General features: G+C 47.8%; 2 protein-coding genes across 2 annotated transcripts in view; one reads left to right on the top strand and one right to left on the bottom strand.

The window, feature by feature from the left end:
• Nucleotides 1-21,256, top strand: part of col12a1b (collagen, type XII, alpha 1b) — a 133,725-nt gene that overhangs the window by 78,387 nt on the left and 34,082 nt on the right. Inside the window, exons 31-41 of the mRNA XM_079572074.1 lie at nt 1,478-1,607; nt 4,087-4,226; nt 4,332-4,461; nt 6,193-6,329; nt 7,604-7,733; nt 10,374-10,516; nt 15,923-16,052; nt 16,190-16,309; nt 17,363-17,509; nt 17,991-18,107; nt 19,358-19,510. Coding sequence (XP_079428200.1) covers nt 1,478-1,607; nt 4,087-4,226; nt 4,332-4,461; nt 6,193-6,329; nt 7,604-7,733; nt 10,374-10,516; nt 15,923-16,052; nt 16,190-16,309; nt 17,363-17,509; nt 17,991-18,107; nt 19,358-19,510 — 1,477 coding nt within the window. The remainder of the gene's footprint in view (nt 1-1,477; nt 1,608-4,086; nt 4,227-4,331; nt 4,462-6,192; nt 6,330-7,603; nt 7,734-10,373; nt 10,517-15,922; nt 16,053-16,189; nt 16,310-17,362; nt 17,510-17,990; nt 18,108-19,357; nt 19,511-21,256) is intronic.
• Nucleotides 15-824, bottom strand: LOC306975105 (uncharacterized protein; the record flags this gene model as incomplete). The annotated part of the gene is made up of 2 exons (XM_079572525.1): nt 15-80; nt 774-824. Coding segments are annotated over 2 exons (117 nt in total), but the record flags the coding sequence as incomplete, so codon positions are not given.

The raw sequence follows: 21,256 nt of genomic DNA, 5'->3' as shown, positions 1-21,256 counted from the left end.
CTGCCACTGCTACTGCTACTACTACTACTACTACTACTACTACTGCTACTGTCACTGCTACTGCTACTACTACTACTAGTACTACTGCCACTACCGCTGCTTCTACTACCGCTACTTCTACTACTGCTACTACCGCTACTTCTACTACTGCTACTACCGCTACTTCTACTACTGCTACTACCGCTACTTCTACTACTGCTACTTCTACTACTTCTACTACTGCTACTACTGCTACTTCTACTACTGCTACTACCGCTACTTCTACTACCGCTACTACTACTACTGCTACTACCGCTACTTCTACTACTGCTACTACCGCTACTTCTACTACTGCTACTACTACTACTACTACTACTTCTACTACTGCTACTACTACTACTACTACTACTTCTACTACTGCTACTACTGCTACTTCTACTACTGCTACTACCGCTACTTCTACTACCGCTACTACTACTACTGCTACTACTGCTACTTCTACTACTGCTACTTCTACTACTGCTACTACCGCTACTTCTACTACTGCTACTTCTACTACTGCTACTACTGCTACTTCTACTACTGCTACTACCGCTACCGCTACTTCTACTACCGCTACTACTACTACTGCTACTACTGCTACTTCTACTACTGCTACTACTGCTACCGCTACTTCTACTACTGCTACTACTGCTACTTCTACTACTGCTACTACTGCTACCGCTACTTCTACTACTGCTACTACTGCTGCTACTGCTACTACTACTACTGCTACTACTGCTACTTCTACTACTGCTACTACTACTACTGCTACTACTGCTGCTACTGCTACTACTACTACTGCTACTACTGCTACTTCTACTACTGCTACTACTGCTACCGCTACTACTACTACTGCTACTACTGCTACTTCTACTACTGCTACTACTGCTACCGCTACTTCTACTACTGCTACTACTGCTGCTACTGCTACTACTACTACTGCTACTACCGCTACTTCTACTACTACTACTACTGCTACTTCTACTACTTCTACTACTGCTACTACTGCTACTTCTACTACTGCTACTACCGCTACCGCTACTTCTACTACCGCTACTACTACTACTGCTACTACCGCTACTTCTACTACTACTACTACTGCTACTTCTACTACTGCTACTACTGCTACTTCTTCTACTGCTACTACTGCTACCGCTACTTCTACTACCGCTACTACTACTACTGCTACTACTACTACTACTACTACTACTACTACTACTACTGCTACTGCTATTGCTACTACTGCTACTACTACTACTTCTACTACTACTACTACTTCTACTGCTACTGCTATTGCTACTACCGCTACCGTTACTTCTACAGCTACTGCTCCTGCTACTACTACTTTTGATTTTATGATTCCCCATTGTTGACATGTTCCACACACTTCTTGACGGTGGAGCTGACCCTGACATGAGCAGATGTTCCTCACATGGTTCTTCTGTCTCCTCCTCAGACCAGCGTGTCCGGCCTGACCTCGTCCACCGTCCTGAGGGAGCTGAGCCCGGACACCCCCTACAGGGTCACCGTGGTACCTCTGTACGCGGACCAGGAGGGACGTCCCGCCTCCGACACCGGGAAGACCAGTGAGTGCCAGACCTTCACCACACTCACCACACTCACCACACTCACCACACTCACCACACTCACCACACTCACCACACTCACCACACTCACCACACTCACCACACTCACCACATTCTCCACCTTCACCACCTTCTCCACCTTCACCACACTCACCACACTGACCACACTCACCACACTCACCACACTCACCACACTCACCACACTCACCACACTCACCACATTCTCCACCTTCACCACACTCACCACACTCACCACACTCACCACACTCACCACACTCACCACACTCACCACCTTCACCACACTCACCACACTCACCACCTTCACCACCTTCACCACCTTCACCACCTTCACCACCTTCACCACACTCACCACACTGACCACACTCACCACACTCACCACACTCACCACACTCACCACACTCACCACACTCACCACATTCTCCACCTTCACCACACTCACCACACTCACCACACTCACCACACTCACCACACTCACCACACTCACCACCTTCACCACACTCACCACACTCACCACCTTCACCACACTCACCACACTCACCACACTCACCACCTTCACCACCTTCACCACCTTCACCACCTTCACCACACTCACCACACTCACCACACTCACCACACTCACCACATTCTCCACCTTTTGATCTGTATCTGCTGTTCTAGCCTGTCCAAAGTGAAGTGTAAGCATTTATATGATGTAACTTTACCGCTATGGAGTAACTCAGATTCAGGTAGCTCCGCCCCCTCTCCTCGAGCTGATGTGGCCGATGCTACTTTTGAAGTAGTAGAAATATAAATACACAGCAAAAATTGAAGTTATTTCACGATGCAGTTATAAGGAGGTGACATCTGCAACACAGCTTCATAAATGGCTAACACACATGCTAACACACATGCTAACACACACACACACACTAACACACACACACTAGCACACATAAGCTAACACACATGCTAGCACGCACGCTAACACACACATGCTAGCACGCACGCTAACACACACACGCTAACACACACACGCTAACACACACATGTTAACACACACACACATTAGCACACATAAGCTAACACACGCTAAAACAAATGCTAACACACATGCTAACACGCACGCTAACACACACGCTAGCACACAGACGCTAACACACACACACGCTAACATGCACGCTAACACCCACTCTAACACGCACACGCTAGCACACACACGCTAACACACACGTTCACCAAACTTCCATCAGAGACAGTCACAGAAAAACAGTGTTTTGGTGAAAGTCGCTGAATCCCGGAGAGAAAAACACCTCCTGGTGAGCGTCCTCTCCTTTAGGAAGGTTCAATAAAGTCCTCGTAGCGAAACGTGCTTTTCTCCAGGACGTTATCGTTGTTATTGTTACCGTTCGGTAAGAAAGAAGAACAGGCGTGTCCAGAGTCGGTTAGAAAGAGCTCCATCTTCACATCCTTCAGCGCAAACATGGCGTCTGTTCAGACGCTCAGGGGGGGTTTGTTCAGGGGGGGGGGGGCGTTTGTTCAGGGGGGGGGGGGGGGGGGGGATAGAAAAACAACATGGTTAAAAGATCCAAGATATAGGCCTTTAAGCTGAGCTGACCTCCTGGTTCTCCTGGTTCTCCTGGTTCTCCTGGTTCTCCTTGTTCTCCTGGTTCTCCTGTGCTCCACATGCTGAGCTGCTGTCAGGAAGTCTGAGCATATTTGACTTTGAATGGAAACAGGAAACCTTTGAGCGAGAATTAAGAATTTAAGAGCAGAATGTTTGGATTTTGGACAAACATTTGAAGAAAAACAGTGATGATGAAATGTTTCAGTGACACGAGAGGCTGAGTTTATGATTTTTATTGCTCTGTGGAAACCAAACCGCAGACTGGTTTATTTCAAACGTACTTCAGATTTATTCGGGTGTTAAACTAAAGACTCGCCTCGTCTGGTCAAACAAACAAAGCCTCAAAAAGTGTCTTCCTCCCCCCCTCCTCCCCCTCCTCCTCCTCCTCCTCCTCCTCCTCCTCCTCCTCCTCCTCCTCCTCCCCCTCCTCCTCCTCCTCCTCCTCCTCCTCCTCCTCCTCCTCCTCCTCCTCCTCCTCCCCCTCCTCCTCCTCCTCCCCCTCCTCCTCCTCCTCCTCCCCCTCCTCCTCCTCCTCCTCTTCCTCCTCCTCCTCGTCGTGTCCTGACCGAGCGTTTCCCTCCAGCTGCCGCGGCGCAGACTCCGCTTAAACATGACTTCAGTTTTTCCGCTCTGACGATGACGATGAAGATGACAGGGGAGGGTGTGATGGGAGAGTTTCCATCGCCGCCTCCGGCCTCACAGCTGCTCAGGAAACTACTCACATACTGTCCTGGTGCTCTCGCAACTTTGGTCCAGACTGGAGCCTTTAAAGACATTTTCTTCTATGTGTCACTCATCAAAAGTCTCCATTTCTTTATCCAAATCTGAATGGCCGCCCTGTGCTCGTCTCTGCAGAGCCACTAGGGGGCGTGAAGAACCTGCAGGTGACCGACCCCACCACCAGCTCCCTGAACGTGCGCTGGGAGGCGGCCGAGGGCAACGTGAGGCAATACCGGATCTACTATGTGCCGAAGGCGGGAGGAGCCGAGGACATGGTGAGTGTGACCGGCAGCGACCCACACTCACCACGTAGCTCTGGCCTTTAGGAGAGAGAGCCCACACTCACCACAGTCTCTAAAGTGTGTCATGTGTTGTTGCAGGAGACGGTCTCCGGGGGCAGCACCAGCACCGTCCTGAGGAACCTTCTGTCCGACACCGTGTACAGCGTGACCGTGGCGCCGCTTTACCCCGAGGGGGAGGGGCTTAAGCAGAGCGAGAAGGGAAAGACACGTAAGACCCGAAAACCAGACAGAAACCCCGCCCCTGTGCTTCCTGTTTTAAACCCCGCCCCTCTGTTTCCCGTTTCAAACCCCGCCCCTGTGTTTCCTGTGTTAAACCCCGCCCCTGTGTTTCCTGTTTCAAACCCCGCCCTTGTGTTTCCTGTTTCAAACCCCGCCCCTCTGTTTCCTGTGTTAAACCCCGCCCCTGTGTTTCCTGTTTTAAAACCCGCCCCTGTGTTTCCTGTTTTAAATCCCGCCCCTTTGTTTCCCGTGTTAAACCCCGCCCCTGTGTTTCCTGTTTTAAACCCCGCCCATGTGTTTCACGTTTTAAACCCCGCCCCTGTGTTTCCTGTTTCAAACCCCGCCCCTGTGTTTCCTGTGTCAAACCCCGCCCATGTGTTTCACGTTTTAAAACCCGCCCCTGTGTTTCATGTTTTAAACCCCGCCCATGTGTTTCCTGTTTTAAACCCCGCCCATGTGTTTCCCGTTTTAAACCCCGCCCCTGTGTTTCCTGTTTTAAACCCCGCCCCTGTGTTTCCTGTTTTAAACCCCGCCCCTGTGTTTCCTGTTTTAAACCCCGCCCATGTGTTTCCTGTTTTAAACCCCACCCATGTGTTTCCTGTTTTAAACCCCGCCCTTGTGTTTCACGTTTTAAACCCCGCCCTTGTGTTTCCCGTTTTAAACCCCGCCCCTGTGTTTCCCGTTTTAAACCCCGCCCTTGTGTTTCCTGTTTCAAACCCCGCCCCTGTGTTTCCTGTTTCAAACCCCGCCCCTGTGTTTCCTTTTTTAAACCCCGCCCCGTGTTTCCTGTTTTAAAACCCGCCCCTGTGTTAAACCCGCCCCTGTGTTTCCTGTTTCAAACCCCGCCCCTTTGTTTCCTGTTTTAAACCCCGCCCCTGTGTTTCCTGTTTCAAACCCCGCCCCTTTGTTTCCTGTGTTAAACCCCGCCCCTGTGTTTCCTGTTTTAAACCCCGCCCCTGTGTTTCCTGTTTTAAACCCCGCCCCTGTGTTTCCTGTTTTAAACCCCTTCCCTTTGTTTCCTGTTTTAAACCCCGCCCCTCTGTTTCCTGTTTTAAACCCCGCCCCTGTGTTTCCCGTTTTAAGCCCCGCCCCTTTGTTTCCTGTGTTAAACCCCGCCCCTGTGTTTCCTGTTTTAAACCCCGCCCCTGTGTTTCCTGTTTTAAACCCCTTCCCTTTGTTTCCTGTTTTAAACCCCGCCCCTCTGTTTCCTGTTTTAAACCCCGCCCCTCTGTTTCCTGTTTTAAACCCCGCCCCTTTGTTTCCCGTTTTAAGCCCCGCCCCTTTGTTTCCTGTGTTAAACCCCGCCCCTTTGTTTCCTGTTTTAAACCCCGCCCCTCTGTTTCCTGTTTTAAACCCCGCCCCTGTGTTTCCTGTGTTAAACCCCGCCCCTGTATTTCTCGTTTTAAACCCGCCCCTGTGTTTCCCGTTTTAAGCCCCGCCCCTTTGTTTCCTGTGTTAAGCCCCGCCCCTTTGTTTCCTGTGTTAAACCACACCCCTGTGTTTCCTGTTTTAAACCCCGCCCCTGTGTTTCCTGTGTTAAACCCCGCCCCTGTATTTCTCGTTTTAAACCCCGCCCCTGTATTTCTCGTTTTAAACCCGCCCCTGTGTTTCCTGTGTTAAGCCCCGCCCCTTTGTTTCCTGTGTTAAACCACACCCCTGTGTTTCCTGTTTCAAACCCCGCCCCTGTGTTTCCTGTGTTAAACTGTGACTCCGCCCTCAGTGCCGCGGACGCCGCCTCGCGCCCTGAAGGTGTTTAACCCCACCCCCTCGTCGCTGAACGTGCGCTGGGAGCCCGCCTCCGGACAGGTGCAGCAGTACAGGGTCAACTACCGGTCAGCAGGGGGCAGCACCGGCTCCGTGAGTACTTCTACTTTTACTGCAATACTTCGATCCGTTTTAGGTCTGGGGGGGTTTCTGTGGCTCTGTGGAAGAGCAGCAGGTCTGGGGGGGTTTCTGTGGCTCTGTGTGGAAGAGCAGCAGGTCTGGGGGGGTTTCTGTAGCTCTGTGTGGAAGAGCAGCAGGTCTGGGGGGGTTTCTGTGGCTCTGTGGAAGAGCAGCAGGTCTGGGGGGGTTTCTGTGACTCTGTGTGGAAGAGCAGCAGGTCTGGGGGGGGTTTCTGTGGCTCTGTGTGGAAGAGCAGCAGGTCTGGGGGGGGTTTCTGTGGCTCTGTGTGGAAGAGCAGCAGGTCTGGGGGGGTTTCTGTGACTCTGTGTGGAAGAGCAGCAGGTCTGGGGGGGGGTTTCTGTGGCTCCGTGTGGAAGAGCAGCAGGTCTGGGGGGGTTTCTGTGGCTCTGTGTGGAAGAGCAGCAGGTCTGGGGGGGTTTCTGAGGCTCTGTGTGGAAGAGCATCAGGTCTGGGGGGGTTTCTGTGGCTCTGTGTGGAAGTGCAGCAGGTCTGGGGGGGGTTCTGTGGCTCTGTGTGGAAGAGCAGCAGGTCTGGGGGGGTTTCTGTGGCTCCCTGTGGAAGAGCAGCAGGTCTGGGGGGGTTTCTGTGTCTCTGTGTGGAAGAGCAGCAGGTCTGGGGGGGTTTCTGTGGCTCTGTGTGGAAGAGCAGCAGGTCTGGGGGGGGTTCTGTGGCTCTGTGTGGAAGAGCAGCAGGTCTGGGGGGGTTTCTGTGGCTCTGTGTGGAAGAGCAGCAGGTCTGGGGGGGTTTTCTGGGGGGTTTTCCTTCTCTCGCTGTGACGTCCACTTCCTGGAGCCACAGCTGGTCTGAGTTTGAGAACAGATGTGAATCATCCTCAGCTTTGAGTTCATGTCTGGTCCTAAAGCTCTGCAGGTCTGAACCTCGAGGTCTGAGAGAGTCCGGTCCGAGTCCGAGTCCGTCCTTGTCAGTGTTTGTTTGGAGTCAGAGGCGTCTCGTTGCTTCTGCCTCTGCTCTCAAACATCTGGAGAAACACCTGCAGTTTACACATTTCAGGCCAAAGGTTGCCTGTGATCAGAGGAAACACTTATTTCATTAAAAGTGTTTTTCTTGTTTCTTTTCTGACACGTTTAGATGATGTAACTCAGATCCAAACCTTTCTGTCTTTTAACTGAGAAACGTTCACTTTAAAAGAACCTCTGACAGTGACGTCTGATCTGTGGACATGACGGTGTGACTGAAGCCCCGCCCTCTTCCTGTCTCTGCTGCAGGTGATGGTTCCTGGAAACGTAAACAACGCCTTTTTGGACGGACTGATCCCGGACACGCCGTACGACGTGACCGTGACCGCGCTGTACGCCGACGGGGACGGAGGGGCCGCCACGGGCAACGGGAAGACCCGTAAGACCCGCTGTAAACCTGCTTTAACCTGCTTTCACCTGCTTTCAACTGCTTTAACCTGCTTTAACCTGCTTTAAACCTGCTTTAACCTGCTTTAACGGGCTTTAACCTGCTTTAACCAGCTTTAAACCTGCTGTAACCTGCTCTAACCTGCTTTAACCTGCTTTAAACCTGCTCTAACCTGCTTTAACCTGCTTTAACCTGCTTTAACGGGCTTTAACCTGCTTTAACCTGCTTTAACCTGCTTTCACCTGCTTTAAACCTGCTTTAACCAGCTTTAAACCTGCTTTAACGGGCTTTAACCTGCTTTAACCTGCTTTAACGGGCTTTAACCTGCTTTAACCTGCTTTAACCTGCTTTCACCTGCTTTAAACCTGCTTTAACCTGCTTTAACCTGCTTTAAACCTGCTTTAACCAGCTTTAAACCTGCTTTAACGGGCTTTAACCTGCTTTAACCTGCTTTAACCTGCTTTCACCTGCTTTAAACCTGCTTTAACCAGCTTTAAACCTGCTTTAACCTGCTTTCACCTGCTTTAACCGGCTTTCACCTGCTTTAAACCTGCTTTAACCAGCTTTAAACCTGCTTTAACGGGCTTTAACCTGCTTTAACCTGCTTTAACCTGCTTTCACCTGCTTTAAACCTGCTTTAACCTGCTTTCACCTGCTTTAACCGGCTTTCACCTGCTTTAAACCTGCTTTAACCTGCTTTCACCTGCTTTAACCGGCTTTAAACCTGCTTTAAACCTGCTTTCACCTGCTTTAACCTGCTTTAAACCTGCTTTAACCTGCTTTCACCTGCTTTAACCGGCTTTCACCTGCTTTAAACCTGCTTTAACCTGCTCTAACCGGCTTTCACCTGCTTTAAACCTGCTTTAACCTGCTTTCACCTGCTTTAACCGGCTTTAACCTGCTTTAAACCTGCTTTAACGGGCTTTAACCTGCTTTAAACCTGCTTTAACCTGCTTTCACCTGCTTTAACCGGCTTTAACCTGCTTTAAACCTGCTTTAACGGGCTTTAACCTGCTTTAACCTGCTTTAACCTGCTTTCACCTGCTTTAACCGGCTTTCACCTGCTTTAACCGGCTTTAACCTGCTTTAAACCTGCTTTAACGGGCTTTAACCTGCTTTAACCTGCTTTAACCTGCTTTAAACCTGCTTTAACGGGCTTTAACCAGCTTTAAACCTGCTTTAACCTGCTTTAACCGGCTTTAAACCTGCTTTAACGGGCTTTAACCTGCTTTAACCTGCTTTAACCTGCTTTAACCTGCTTTAACCGGCTTTCACCTGCTTTAAACCTGCTTTAACCAGCTTTAAACCTGCTTTAACCTGCTTTAAACCTGCTTTAAACCTGGTTTAACCTGCTTTAACTGGCTTTAACCTGCTTTAACCTGCTTTAAACCTGCTTTAACCTGCTTTAAACCTGCTCTAACCTGCTTTAACCTGCTTTAACCTGCTTTAACGGGCTTTAACCTGCTTTAACCTGCTTTAACCTGCTTTCACCTGCTTTAAACCTGCTTTAACCTGCTTTAACCTGCTTTAAACCTGCTTTAACCTGCTTTAAACCTGCTTTAACCTGCTTTAACCTGCTTTAAACCTGCTTTAAACCTGCTTTAACCTGCTTTAACCTGCTTTAAACCTGCTTTAAACCTGCTTTAAACCTGCTTTAACCTGCTTTAACCTGCTGTAAACCTGCTTTAACCTGCTTTAACCTGCTTTAAACCTGCTTTAAACCTGCTTTAACCTGCTTTAACCTGCTGTAAACCTGCTTTAACCTGCTTTAACCTGCTTTAACCTGCTTTAACCTGCTTTAAACCTGCTTTAAACCTGCTTTAAACCTGCTTTAACCTGCTTTAACCCGCTTTAACCTGCTTTAAACCTGCTTTTAACCTGCTTTAACCTGCTTTAACCTGCTTTCACCTGCTTTAACCTGCTTTAACCGGCTTTAACCTGCTTTAAACCTGCTTTTAACCTGCTTTAACCTGCTTTAACCTACTTTAAACCGGCTTTAACCTGCTTTAGCCTGCTTTAACCTGCTTTAACCTGCTTTAAACCGGCTTTAACCTGCTTTAACCTGCTTTAACCTGCTTTAACCTGCTTTAAACCGGCTTTAACCTGCTTTAACCTGCTTTAAGTCTGCTTTAACCTGCTTTAACCTGCTTTAACCTGCTTTAACCTGCTTTAACCTGCTGTAAACCTGCTTTAACCTGCTTTAAACCGGCTTTAACCTGCTTTAACCTGCTTTAACCTGCTTTAACCTGCTTTAACCTGCTTTAACCTGCTTTAAACCGGCTTTAACCTGCTTTAACCTGCTGTAAACCTGCTTTAAACTGCTTTAACCTGCTTTAACCTGCTTTAACCTGCTTTAACCTGCTGTAAACCTGCTTTAAACTGCTTTAACCTGCTTTAACCTGCTTTAACCTGCTTTAACCTGCTTTAAACCTGCTTTAACCTGCTTTAACCTGCTTTAACCTGCTTTAACCTGCTTTAACCTGCTTTAAACCTGCTTTAACCCGCTTTAACCTGCTTTAACCTGCTTTAACCTGCTTTAATCTGCTTTAATCTGCTTTAATCTGCTTTAAACCGGCTCACTCCGGCTCAGTCCGGCTCAGTCCCGGCTCACCCCTCTGTGTCTGCGTCCAGTCCCCAGGGCCGGTCCCAGGAACCTGCGGGTCCTGGACGCCACCACCAGCTCCCTGACGGTGGGCTGGGATCACGCCGAGGGCCCCGTGAGGCAGTACAAGATCAGCTACGCCCCCCTGACCGGAGACCCCATCACGGAGTTCGTAAGTCGCCACGTGTACCTTTAACCCCTTAACCCCCACCTGAACCGAGCACATTTACTCCAGCTTTACCCCAATCCAAAAGCTTCTGGAAAAAAGGTGAGGAAATAGCAACAAAACTGAGACGAAAACAATGATGGAAATGTGACAAAAAAGTGACGAAAAATTATGAAAAAGTGGCAAAAATATCACAAGAAATTGATGGAAAAATTGACAAAAAAATGACAAAAATGTGACAAAAATTCGATAAAATGTGACAAAAAAAATGACAAAAAAATGATAAAAATTGAAGAAAAAATTGACGAAACAATGACAAAAAATTGACAAAAAAATGCAAAAATGTGACAAAAATGACAAAAAATTTACCAAAAAATTGATGAAAAAATGACAAAAATGTGACAAAAATTTCAATAAAAATGTGACAAAAGATTGACAAAAAAATGACAAAAAAATGATAAGAAATTGAAGAAAAAATTGACGAAACAATAATAAAAAATGTATTTAAAAAATTGCAAAAACGTGACAAAAAATTGAAAAAATTTATGAAAAAAAACAAAAATGTGATAAAAAATCGGTAAAAAATTCACCAAAAAATTGAAGAAAAATTTGACGAAAAATGACAAAAAAATGACAAAAAATTGAAGAAAAATGACAAAAATTTGACAAAAATACGATAAAAAATTGACGAAAAAGTGACAAAAATGTGACAAAAAATTGACAAAAAAGTTAGAAAAATGAGTTGAATCCCCAACAAAAAAATGATGGAAGAAGAATGTGATGACGTGAGGAAAAAGATCCTCTCGGTTCATGCGGGAGTTAAGAGGTTAGTGTTCGACCCTGGGCTCAAACGGGTTCAGCTTTAGCCACTGAGGGGGCAGGGGGGGCTGCAGGGGGGGGGCTCTCGGTGCCTCTTCAGTGTCTCAGAAGAAGAACCGTGAGTTCCTTTAAAAAGCTGCTTCTTCAGGATCATCACAGACTTTCAGAGTAAACAGTGAAACACCGCAGATGCAGCTGTAGCAAAGAGAGCGTGAGCTGCTGCTTGTCGTCTGTTCTCCCCGTGTTTCTGTGGCGACGTGAGCCCCCTGCTGGCCCCGGGCTGTAATTACAGGCTGAGGAAACAGCTGTGCAGCAGGAGGGACATAAACCGTGAGGGTCAGACCGCGGGAGAGCGAGGATCTGCAGGTGCTCAGATCCTCTTCATTAAAAACAAATATCTGAGGTTTTTCTTTGACTTTTATGGAGGAATTAGACTCGACCTCACTGACCCTGAAGGAAACGAGGCCCGAGTCAAACACAGAGACTCGGGCACAGGCTCGGCTCATTCACAACAACACGTAGACTCATGGATTTCATTAGTTTTTTATTATTTGCATTCATTTTGTTCAGCGAGGCCAAAAACATTTTCAAATCAGATTCTTTAAATTGGAACCAGGAGGGTTTTTTTCCATTTCATTTTGTGGATATACTGTAATATCCAGGGCCACCTTCACCACTGGGGTTTCCTGGGCTGGAGCTCAGGGGCCTACAGTCGTCAGGGGCCCATCAAAATGTAATAATTAACAAAAACAAAATCCAATTTGTTGATTTTTCTGTTGATCACTTTGCATTTGCGGCGCAGCTTTACCCACAGGGCCTAAAGTCACAGGGCCCCTCAGAACGTTTATATCCCGGTCACTCACATCATTGGTGATGAAGAGAAGGGTTAGGGGGGCCATGGTTTGCCCAGGGGCCTGTGGTTAGGCTAAGGTGGCCCCTATTTATTGGATAGCCTGCATTTGCGTTTGTTTCTATCTATGCAAACAACACGTTATATTAAAACAAATGGAAACTACGGCAAAAGCCTAGTTTTAGTAAAACAAAATCCACCATTGTAGCAATTTAGTGCAAAAAAAACAAACACCTGTATCTGCAGCTCCTACAGTGACTTTACCTCATTCATTCACTCAAAGAAAATGCCACATTAGATCATTTTGAAAGTGTCAGTTCAGCATCAATTCTTTTATAAGTCACTTTTTAACATATACTGATGTTGACGTAACAACCTTTGCAATAAAAGTTGGAAAACTGTGAAAGTTGCTGCTAAAACGCTCTGTGATTGATAAAAACCAAGACACCACAGTGTTTCCTTAACCTCTTAACTCCCGCCTGAACCGAGAGGATCTTTTTCCTCACGTCATCACATTTTTTTTCCATCATTTTTTGTTGGGTATTCAACTCATTATTGTAACTTTTTTGTCATTTTTCTGCAATTTTTTGTCATTTTTTTGTCATTTTTTTGTCACATGTTCATCATTTTTACATCATTTTCCATCATGTTTTTGTCATTTTTTGTAAATTTTTTATAAATTTTTCTGTCATTTTTTTGTCCATTTTTCATCACATTTTCATAATTTTTTTTTGTCAAATTTTCGTCACTTTTTTGTCACATTTCCATCATTGTTTTCGTCTCAGTTTTGTTGCTATTTTCACACGATTAAGTGATGAGGAATCAACTTTTGTACAACCCTAGATCTAAGTCCAGCTCTGAGTTTCAGAGAGAATCTACAACAGAAACAAGTGTTTCAATAAGAGCTTCATCCGAGGCCACAGGACGGCCTTCAGGATTAACATAAACCACATGAAGGATGAAGACCCTGGTCCTGGTCCAGATCCAGACTTTACTGAGCACATGTGAAGACCCTGGTCCTGATCCAGATCCAGACTTTACTGAGCACATGTGAGACCCTGGTCCTGGTCCAGATCCAGACTTTACTGAGCACATGTGAAGACCCTGGTCCTGATCCAGATCCAGACTTTACTGAGCACATGTGAAGACCCTGGTCCTGATCCAGATCCAGACTTTACTGAGCACATGTGAAGACCCTGGTCCTGATCCAGATCCAGACTTTACTGAGCACATGTGAAGACCCTGGTCCTGATCCAGATCCAGACTTTACTGAGCACATGTGAAGACCCTGGTCCTGGTCCAGATCCAGACTTTACTGAGCACATGTGAAGACCCTGGTCCTGATCCAGATCCAGACTTTACTGAGCACATGTGAAGACCCTGGTCCTGATCCAGATCCAGACTTTACTGAGCACATGTGAAGACCCTGGTCCTGATCCAGATCCAGACTTTACTGAGCACATGTGAAGACCCTGGTCCTGGTCCAGATCCAGACTTTACTGAGCACATGTGAAGACCCGGGTCCTGGTCCAGATCCAGACTTTACTGAGCACATGAAGACCCGGGTCCTGGTCCAGATCCAGACTTTACTGAGCACATGTGAAGACCCTGGTCCTGGTCCAGATCCAGACTTTACTGAGCACATGTGAAGACCCTGGTCCTGATCCAGATCCAGACTTTACTGAGCACATGTGAAGACCCTGGTCCTGGTCCAGATCCAGACTTTACTGAGCACATGTGAAGACCCGGGTCCTGGTCCAGATCCAGACTTTACTGAGCACACATGAAGACCCTGGTCCTGGTCCAGATCCAGACTTTACTGAGCACATGAAGACCCGGGTCCTGGTCCAGATCCAGACTTTACTGAGCGCATGTGAAGACCCTGGTCCTGGTCCAGATCCAGACTTTAGGGTGTGTTCAGACCAGAAAAGTCCTTTGCTCCGCTTCTTTGTTCCGGATCAGAAGCAAACTTTATTTTGTTCGTTTGGTGCAGTTCGTTTTCAGACTGGACTTTAACAAGAGAACTGTATTTTGTAAACGCGTGTGTGACGATCGAGGCTCCCATTGGACGGCAGGGACCACAACAAATGAAATAAAAATGAAAATCTGACGCTTATATGATAATAAAAGAAACGTGAGAGGCTAAACCGCTGACCTTTAACCTCAGCTTCACCGGAGCAGCTGAGGAAGAGGAGTTTTGTGAGGATGAAGGGTCGTCTGAGCTGTTTGTTTCTATAATGTCCACGAGACAAACTGTTGGTCTTGATCCTCCTCTTCTTTAATGCGTCTCATACTTTCATTTAAGTTTTTTTTCACTTTGACGCTGTGGCTGTTCAGGAGACGCTCGAAGCCTCTCCTTCATTTTCTCGTTAAACACAAACGCATTTTTGTGTCTTTTCTCACAGTTGTGTTTGTGCATCTGCCCAAATATCCAGGAGCTCCAGGTCTGTCCATTGCTCATTGTTTGTAGCTTCCATCCAGTATTAGCGTTAGCAGCAGCGAAGGGATAACTCTCCTCGCGGTGCCTTATACGGTGGCTTGTTGAGCCCAAAAAGGCGCATGTTTCCCGCAGTAGTTTCGGATCAACAGTGGTTTATCTTCACACCTGGAGCGAACTGGACCAGAGTCCGTTTGGAAGCCGGACCGAGACCACCTGAAGAAGTGGGTCTCGGTTCTTTGATCCGCAACAGGATCGTTTGTTGTTTCACACCTGAATAAAGAATCCGAAGCAGCGTCAAAACCAGCCCTGATCCGTTTAAAGTGGACCAAACAGTGCAGGTCTGAACACACCCTTACTGAGCACATGTGAGACCCTGGTCCTGGTCCCGATCCAGACTTTACTGAGCACATGTGAGACCCTGGTCCTGGTCCCGATCCAGACTTTACTGAGCACATGTGAGACCCTGGTCCTGGTCCCGATCCAGACTTTACTGAGCACATGTGAGACCCTGGTCCTGGTCCCGATCCAGACTTTACTGAGCACATGTGAGACCCTGGTCCTGGTCCCGATCCAGACTTTACTGAGCACATGTGAGACCCTGGTCCTGGTCCAGATCCAGACTTTACTGAGCACATGTGAGACCCTGGTCCTGGTCCTGATCCAGACTTTACTGAGCACATGTGAGACCTGCAGGTGTGAGGGTCTGCAGGTGGTTCTGATCCTCAGACCATGACGTCGCTGATGAAGAAAAGCTCATCTGCAGAGACTCGGCTCCAGCTGAGGCTCCGGCCGTAAATCCAGGAATGAGAACACAATAAACTGCTCGTTAAAGGCGCTCGTTAGTGGTTTCTTTGTTCAGTTCTTGGAAATCGCAGCAGCGTCGACAACAGGCCTTTGTGTTATATTATTACCACTTTGGTACGGATTATTCCTTTAACGCTTTCTGTTCAATTCAGGCCTTTGGGAAGAGTTACACCTGTGTAGAGTTCACTGTGGATCTGGATCTGGACTATATTAGGACCAGGACTATAGGACCAGGACTATACTATACTAATAATAATAATAATACATCAGACTTGTATAGCGCTTTTTTGACAGTCAAAGACGGGGATGAAACAAAACAAAAGGGGGGTTTAGGAAAAAGCTGGTTTGGACAGGTGGGTTTTGATACTGATTTGAAGGTTGATCGTGAGTCAGAGTTTCTAATGGGCTGTGGGAGTGAGTTCCATATAGGACCAGGACTCTAGGACCAGGACCAGGACTCTCGGACCAGGTCTGAACTCTCTGTGCTGCTGTCTTCCAGGCCATGGTCCCGGGGAACAGGAACAACGCTCGTCTGCTGAACCTTCTCCCCGACACGCCGTACAACATCACAGTGGAGGCGCAGTACGCAGAGGGGCCAGGGGGGGCGCTCACCGGCCCGGGACGCACACGTGAGGAAACTCTCTCTCTGCTTCTGTCGCACACGGGACACCGGGCTGTACATTTATACGAAACAACATTTATCTACGACCTCCGACCTTCAGCGTTTGGAAACAGGAAGTCATAAATACTAACTCTCTTGTTCCAGTGGCGCTGCTGAGCCCGCGGGACCTGCGTGTGTCTGACGAGTGGTACACGCGCTTCAGAGTGGCCTGGGACCCCGTCCAGGCTCCGGTGCAGGGCTACAGGCTCAGCTACGCCCCCTCTGGTGAGAGCGCCGCACTGCAGACACATACACTTATTAAAGGGATGTTTCCTCGTTATCCACAGTGTTGCTGATTACTGGAGATATTTGTTTGTAATTCATGCAGTTCTTCTGTTTGAAGAGTTTCGTGGCGCTAGGCTAATGCTAGGCTAGTGCTAGGCTAGTGCTAGGCTAGTTAAAAACAGTGTGACCCGCTCCACAGAGCACCTGAGGCACTGATAACACCAGACTAACCATATACATGTCTGTGTCAATAGAGTCATTTAACCTCTTACCTCCTGCCTAAACCAAAGGCATTCTGTCCTCTTTGGCCATTATATAGGCCTGTGTAACACCTCATTTGAAAGCTAAGACCCACAAAACTGATCTTTTTCCTCGCGTTGTGGCTGTGTTGTGTCACCTTTTGTATGTTTTTTTTTTCTTTCTTTTTTTCCATTTTTGTCACATTTTTGTTGAATTTTTGTCATTTTTTTGTAGAGTTTTTGTCACATTTTGGTTGAGTTTTTGTCACATTTTTGTTGCGTTCACATCCTTGTTTTCTTCTCATTTTTTGTGGCTGTTTTGGTGCTTTTTTCCCAAGAAGCTTTTTGATTTGGGTAAAGCCAAACTGGAGAAAATGGGATCCGTTCAGGTGGGAGTTAAGAGGTTAAAACACATTATATTTGAGCAGCTTCAGCTTCGTGGTTGTATAAGCTACACGGCGGCGGAGTGATCTGCGAGAAAATAGTCCCTCAAAATGCGATCGTTCATGTGATGCAGGTCAGTTTTATTCCAAACATGACTCTACGAACACCGACATTTATATGGTTAGTCTGGTGTTATCAGTGATTTGCCTCACACTGTTTGTAATGCAGGCTAGCTGATACCATAGACATGCACTAGCCTAGCACTAGCCTAGCGCCACGAAACTCTTCAAATACAAGAACTTGCATGAATTACTCAAAACATATCTCCATAAATCAGCCACACTGGATAACGAGGAAACGAGGCCCTCTGTCCTGAAACATCCCCTTACCGGCGCTCTTTCCCTGAGTTTATCCTGATTTTGTCCCTCAGGCTCGGGGCCGAGGATGGACATGTTTGTGGGCGACGTCTCGTCCTACACGCTCCATAACCTCCAGCCCGGGACCACGTACGACGTGTCTGTGACGGCCGTGTACCCGGGGGGAGTGAGCGCCCCGCTGGACGGACAGGGAACCACACGTACGGCCTTTAGTTTCTGACCCTGACCCCAAACTTAACCCTAACCCCAAACCTGACCCCGAACCTGACCCCGAACCTGACCCCAAACCTGACCCTGACCCCAAACCTAACCCTAACCCCAAACCTAACCCCAAACCTGACCCTGACCCCAAACCTAACCCTAACCCCAAACCTAACCCCAAACCTAACCCTGACCCCAAACCTGACCCCAAACCTGACCCCAAACCTGACCCCAAACCTAACCCTGACCCCAAACCTGACCCCGAACCTGACCCCAAACTTAACCCAAACCTAACCCTGATCCCAAACCTGACCCCAAACTTAACCCAAACCTAACCCTGACCCCAAACCTAACCCCAAACTTAACCCAAATCTAAATCTAACCCCAAACCTGAGCCTAACCCCAAACCTAACCCTGACCCCAAACCTGCCCCTGACGCCGCAGGTGAAGCAGGTGATTTACAAACGCTGTGTTTCCCAGTTTACCTGAACGTGACGAGCATCGAGTCGTACGACGTCGGACACGACTCTTTCTGCATCAAGTGGGCCCCGCACCGGGCGGCCACGTCCTACAGGATCAGGCTGGACCCCATCGACCGTGAGTACAGCGCCCCCTGGGCTACGACCGTGAGTACAGCGCCCCCTGGGCTACGACCGTGAGTACAGCGCCCCCTGGGTTAGAGTAACAGAACCCCATCGACCGTGAGTACAGCGCCCCCTGGGTTAGAGTAACAGAACCCCATCGACCGTGAGTACAGCGCCCCCTGGTTACGACCGTGAGTACAGCGCCCCCTGGGTTAGAGTAGCAGAACCCCATCGACAGTGAGTACAGCGCCCCCTGGTTACGACCGTGAGTACAGCGCCCCCTGGGTTAGAGTAACAGAACCCCATCGACCGTGAGTACAGCGCCCCCTGGTTACGACCGTGAGTACAGCGCCCCCTGAGGTAGAGTAACAGAACCCCATCGACCATGAGTACAGCGCCCCCTGGGTTAGAGTAACAGAACCCCATCGACCGTGAGTACAGCGCCCCCTGGGTTAGTTTAGCAGGAAAATGTTGGAGTCACTTCCAGGATAAATCTCCGGCTCAAAGCGACAAAACGTCAGAGGATAAACATCGTAAAGAACGTTTGGGCTGTTTTTACTCTCGCAGAGGAGTTAAGGACTAGTTAAGGCCTAGTTAAGGACTAGTTAAGGACTAGTTAAGGCCTAGTTAAGGACTAGTTAAGGCCTAGTTAAGGACTAGTTAAGGCCTAGTTAAGGACTAGTTAAGGACTAGTTAAGGCCTAGTTAAGGACTAGTTAAGGCCTAGTTAAGGACTAGTTAAGGCCTAGTTAAGGCCTAGTTAAGGCCTAGTTAAGGACTCGTTAAGGACTCGTTAAGGACTAGTTATGGACTAGTTAAGGACTAGTTAAGGCCTAGTTAAGGCCTAGTTAAGGCCTAGTTAAGGACTCGTTAAGGACTCGTTAAGGACTAGTTATGGACTAGTTAAGGCCTAGTTAAGGCCTAGTTAAGGCCTAGTTAAGGACTAGTTAAGGACTAGTTAAGGACTAGTTAAGGACTAGTTAAGGTCTAGTTAAGGCCTAGTTAAGGACTAGTTAAGGACTAGTTAAGGGCTAGTTAAGGACTAGTTAAGGGCTAGTTAAGGACTAGTTAAGGCCTAGTTAAGGTCTAGTTAAGGACTAGTTAAGGGCTAGTTAAGGACTAGTTAAGGCCTAGTTAAGGACTAGTTAAGGACTAGTTAAGGGCTAGTTAAGGACTAGTTAAGGCCTAGTTAAGGACTAGTTAAGGACTAGTTAAGGGCTAGTTAAGCACTAAACTATCTTAACCGGCCGCCCTGTTTCCTCAGCGTCGAGTCTGGGCGAGCAGGAAGTGACCATCCCGGCCGGGCTGCCTCAGTACTGCTTCGATGACCTGTCGTCGGACGCCCTTTACAGAGCCACGGTGTTCGTCCAGACGCCCAACCTGGAGGGGCCGGGGGTCAGCACCAAGGAGCGCACACGTGAGTCACATACGTGTAAACCACACACGTGAGTCACATACGTGTAAACGACACACGTGAGTCACATACATGTAAACACACGTGAGTCACATACGTGTAAACGACACACGTGAGTCACATACGTGTAAACGACACACGTGAGTCACATACATGTAAACACACGTGAGTCACATACGTGTAAACGACACACGTGAGTCACATACGTGTAAACGACACACGTGAGTCACATACGTGTAAACGACACACGTGAGTCACATACGTGTAAACGACACACGTGAGTCACATACGTGTAAACGACACACGTGAGTCACATACGTGTAAACCACACACGTGAGTCACATACATGTAAACGACACACGTGAGTCACATACGTGTAAACGACACACGTGAGTCACATACGTGTAAACGACACACGTGAGTCACATACGTGTAAACCACACACGTGAGTCACATACGTGTAAACGACACACGTGAGTCACATACATGTAAACGACACACGTGAGTCACATACGTGTAAACGACACACGTGAGTCACATACGTGTAAACGACACACGTGAGTCACATACGTGTAAACGACACACGTGAGTCACATACGTGTAAACACCCGGGTCATGTGAGTCACATACATGTAAACGACACACGTGAGTCACATACGTGTAAACGACACACGTGAGTCACATACGTGTAAACGACACACGTGAGTCACATACGTGTAAACCACACACGTGAGTCACATACATGTAAACACCCGGGACACGTGAGTCACATACGTGTAAACGACACACGTGAGTCACATACGTGTAAACCACACACGTGAGTCACATACGTGTAAACGACACATGTGAGTCACATACATGTAAACGACACACGTGAGTCACATACGTGTAAACGACACATGTGAGTCACATACATGTAAACGACACACGCGAGTCACATACGTGTAAACCACACACGTGAGTCACATACGTGTAAACGACACACGTGAGTCACATACGTGTAAACCACACACGTGAGTCACATACGTGTAAACGACACACGTGAGTCACATACGTGTAAACGACACACGTGAGTCACATACGTGTAAACGACACACGTGAGTCACATACGTGTAAACGACACACGTGAGTCACATACATGTAAACACCCGGGACACGTGAGTCACATACGTGTAAACGACACACGTGAGTCACATACGTGTAAATGATACACGCGAGTCACATACGTGTAAACGACACACGTGAGTCACATACATGTAAACGACACACGTGAGTCACATACGTGTAAATGATACACGCGAGTCACATACGTGTAAACGACACACGTGAGTCACATACGTGTAAACCACACACGTGAGTCACATACGTGTAAACGACACACGTGAGTCACATACATGTAAACGACACACGTGAGTCACATACATGTAAACGACACATGTGAGTCACATACGTGTAAACGACACACGTGAGTCACATACGTGTAAACCACACACGTGAGTCACATACATGTAAACGACACACGCGAGTCACATACGTGTAAACGACACACGTGAGTCACATACGTGTAAACGACACATGTGAGTCACATACATGTAAACGACACACGTGAGTCACATACGTGTAAACCACACACGTGAGTCACATACATGTAAACGACACACGTGAGTCACATACGTGTAAACGACACATGTGAGTCACATACATGTAAACGACACACGTGAGTCACATACATGTAAACGACACACGTGA

This window comes from Gobius niger (assembly GCF_951799975.1).
Source record: "Gobius niger genome assembly, chromosome: 15".
Classification (NCBI taxonomy): Eukaryota; Metazoa; Chordata; class Actinopteri; order Gobiiformes; family Gobiidae; genus Gobius; species Gobius niger.
Note: the sequence above shows the minus strand (reverse complement) of the source record. Positions and strands in the feature narration are given on the sequence as shown.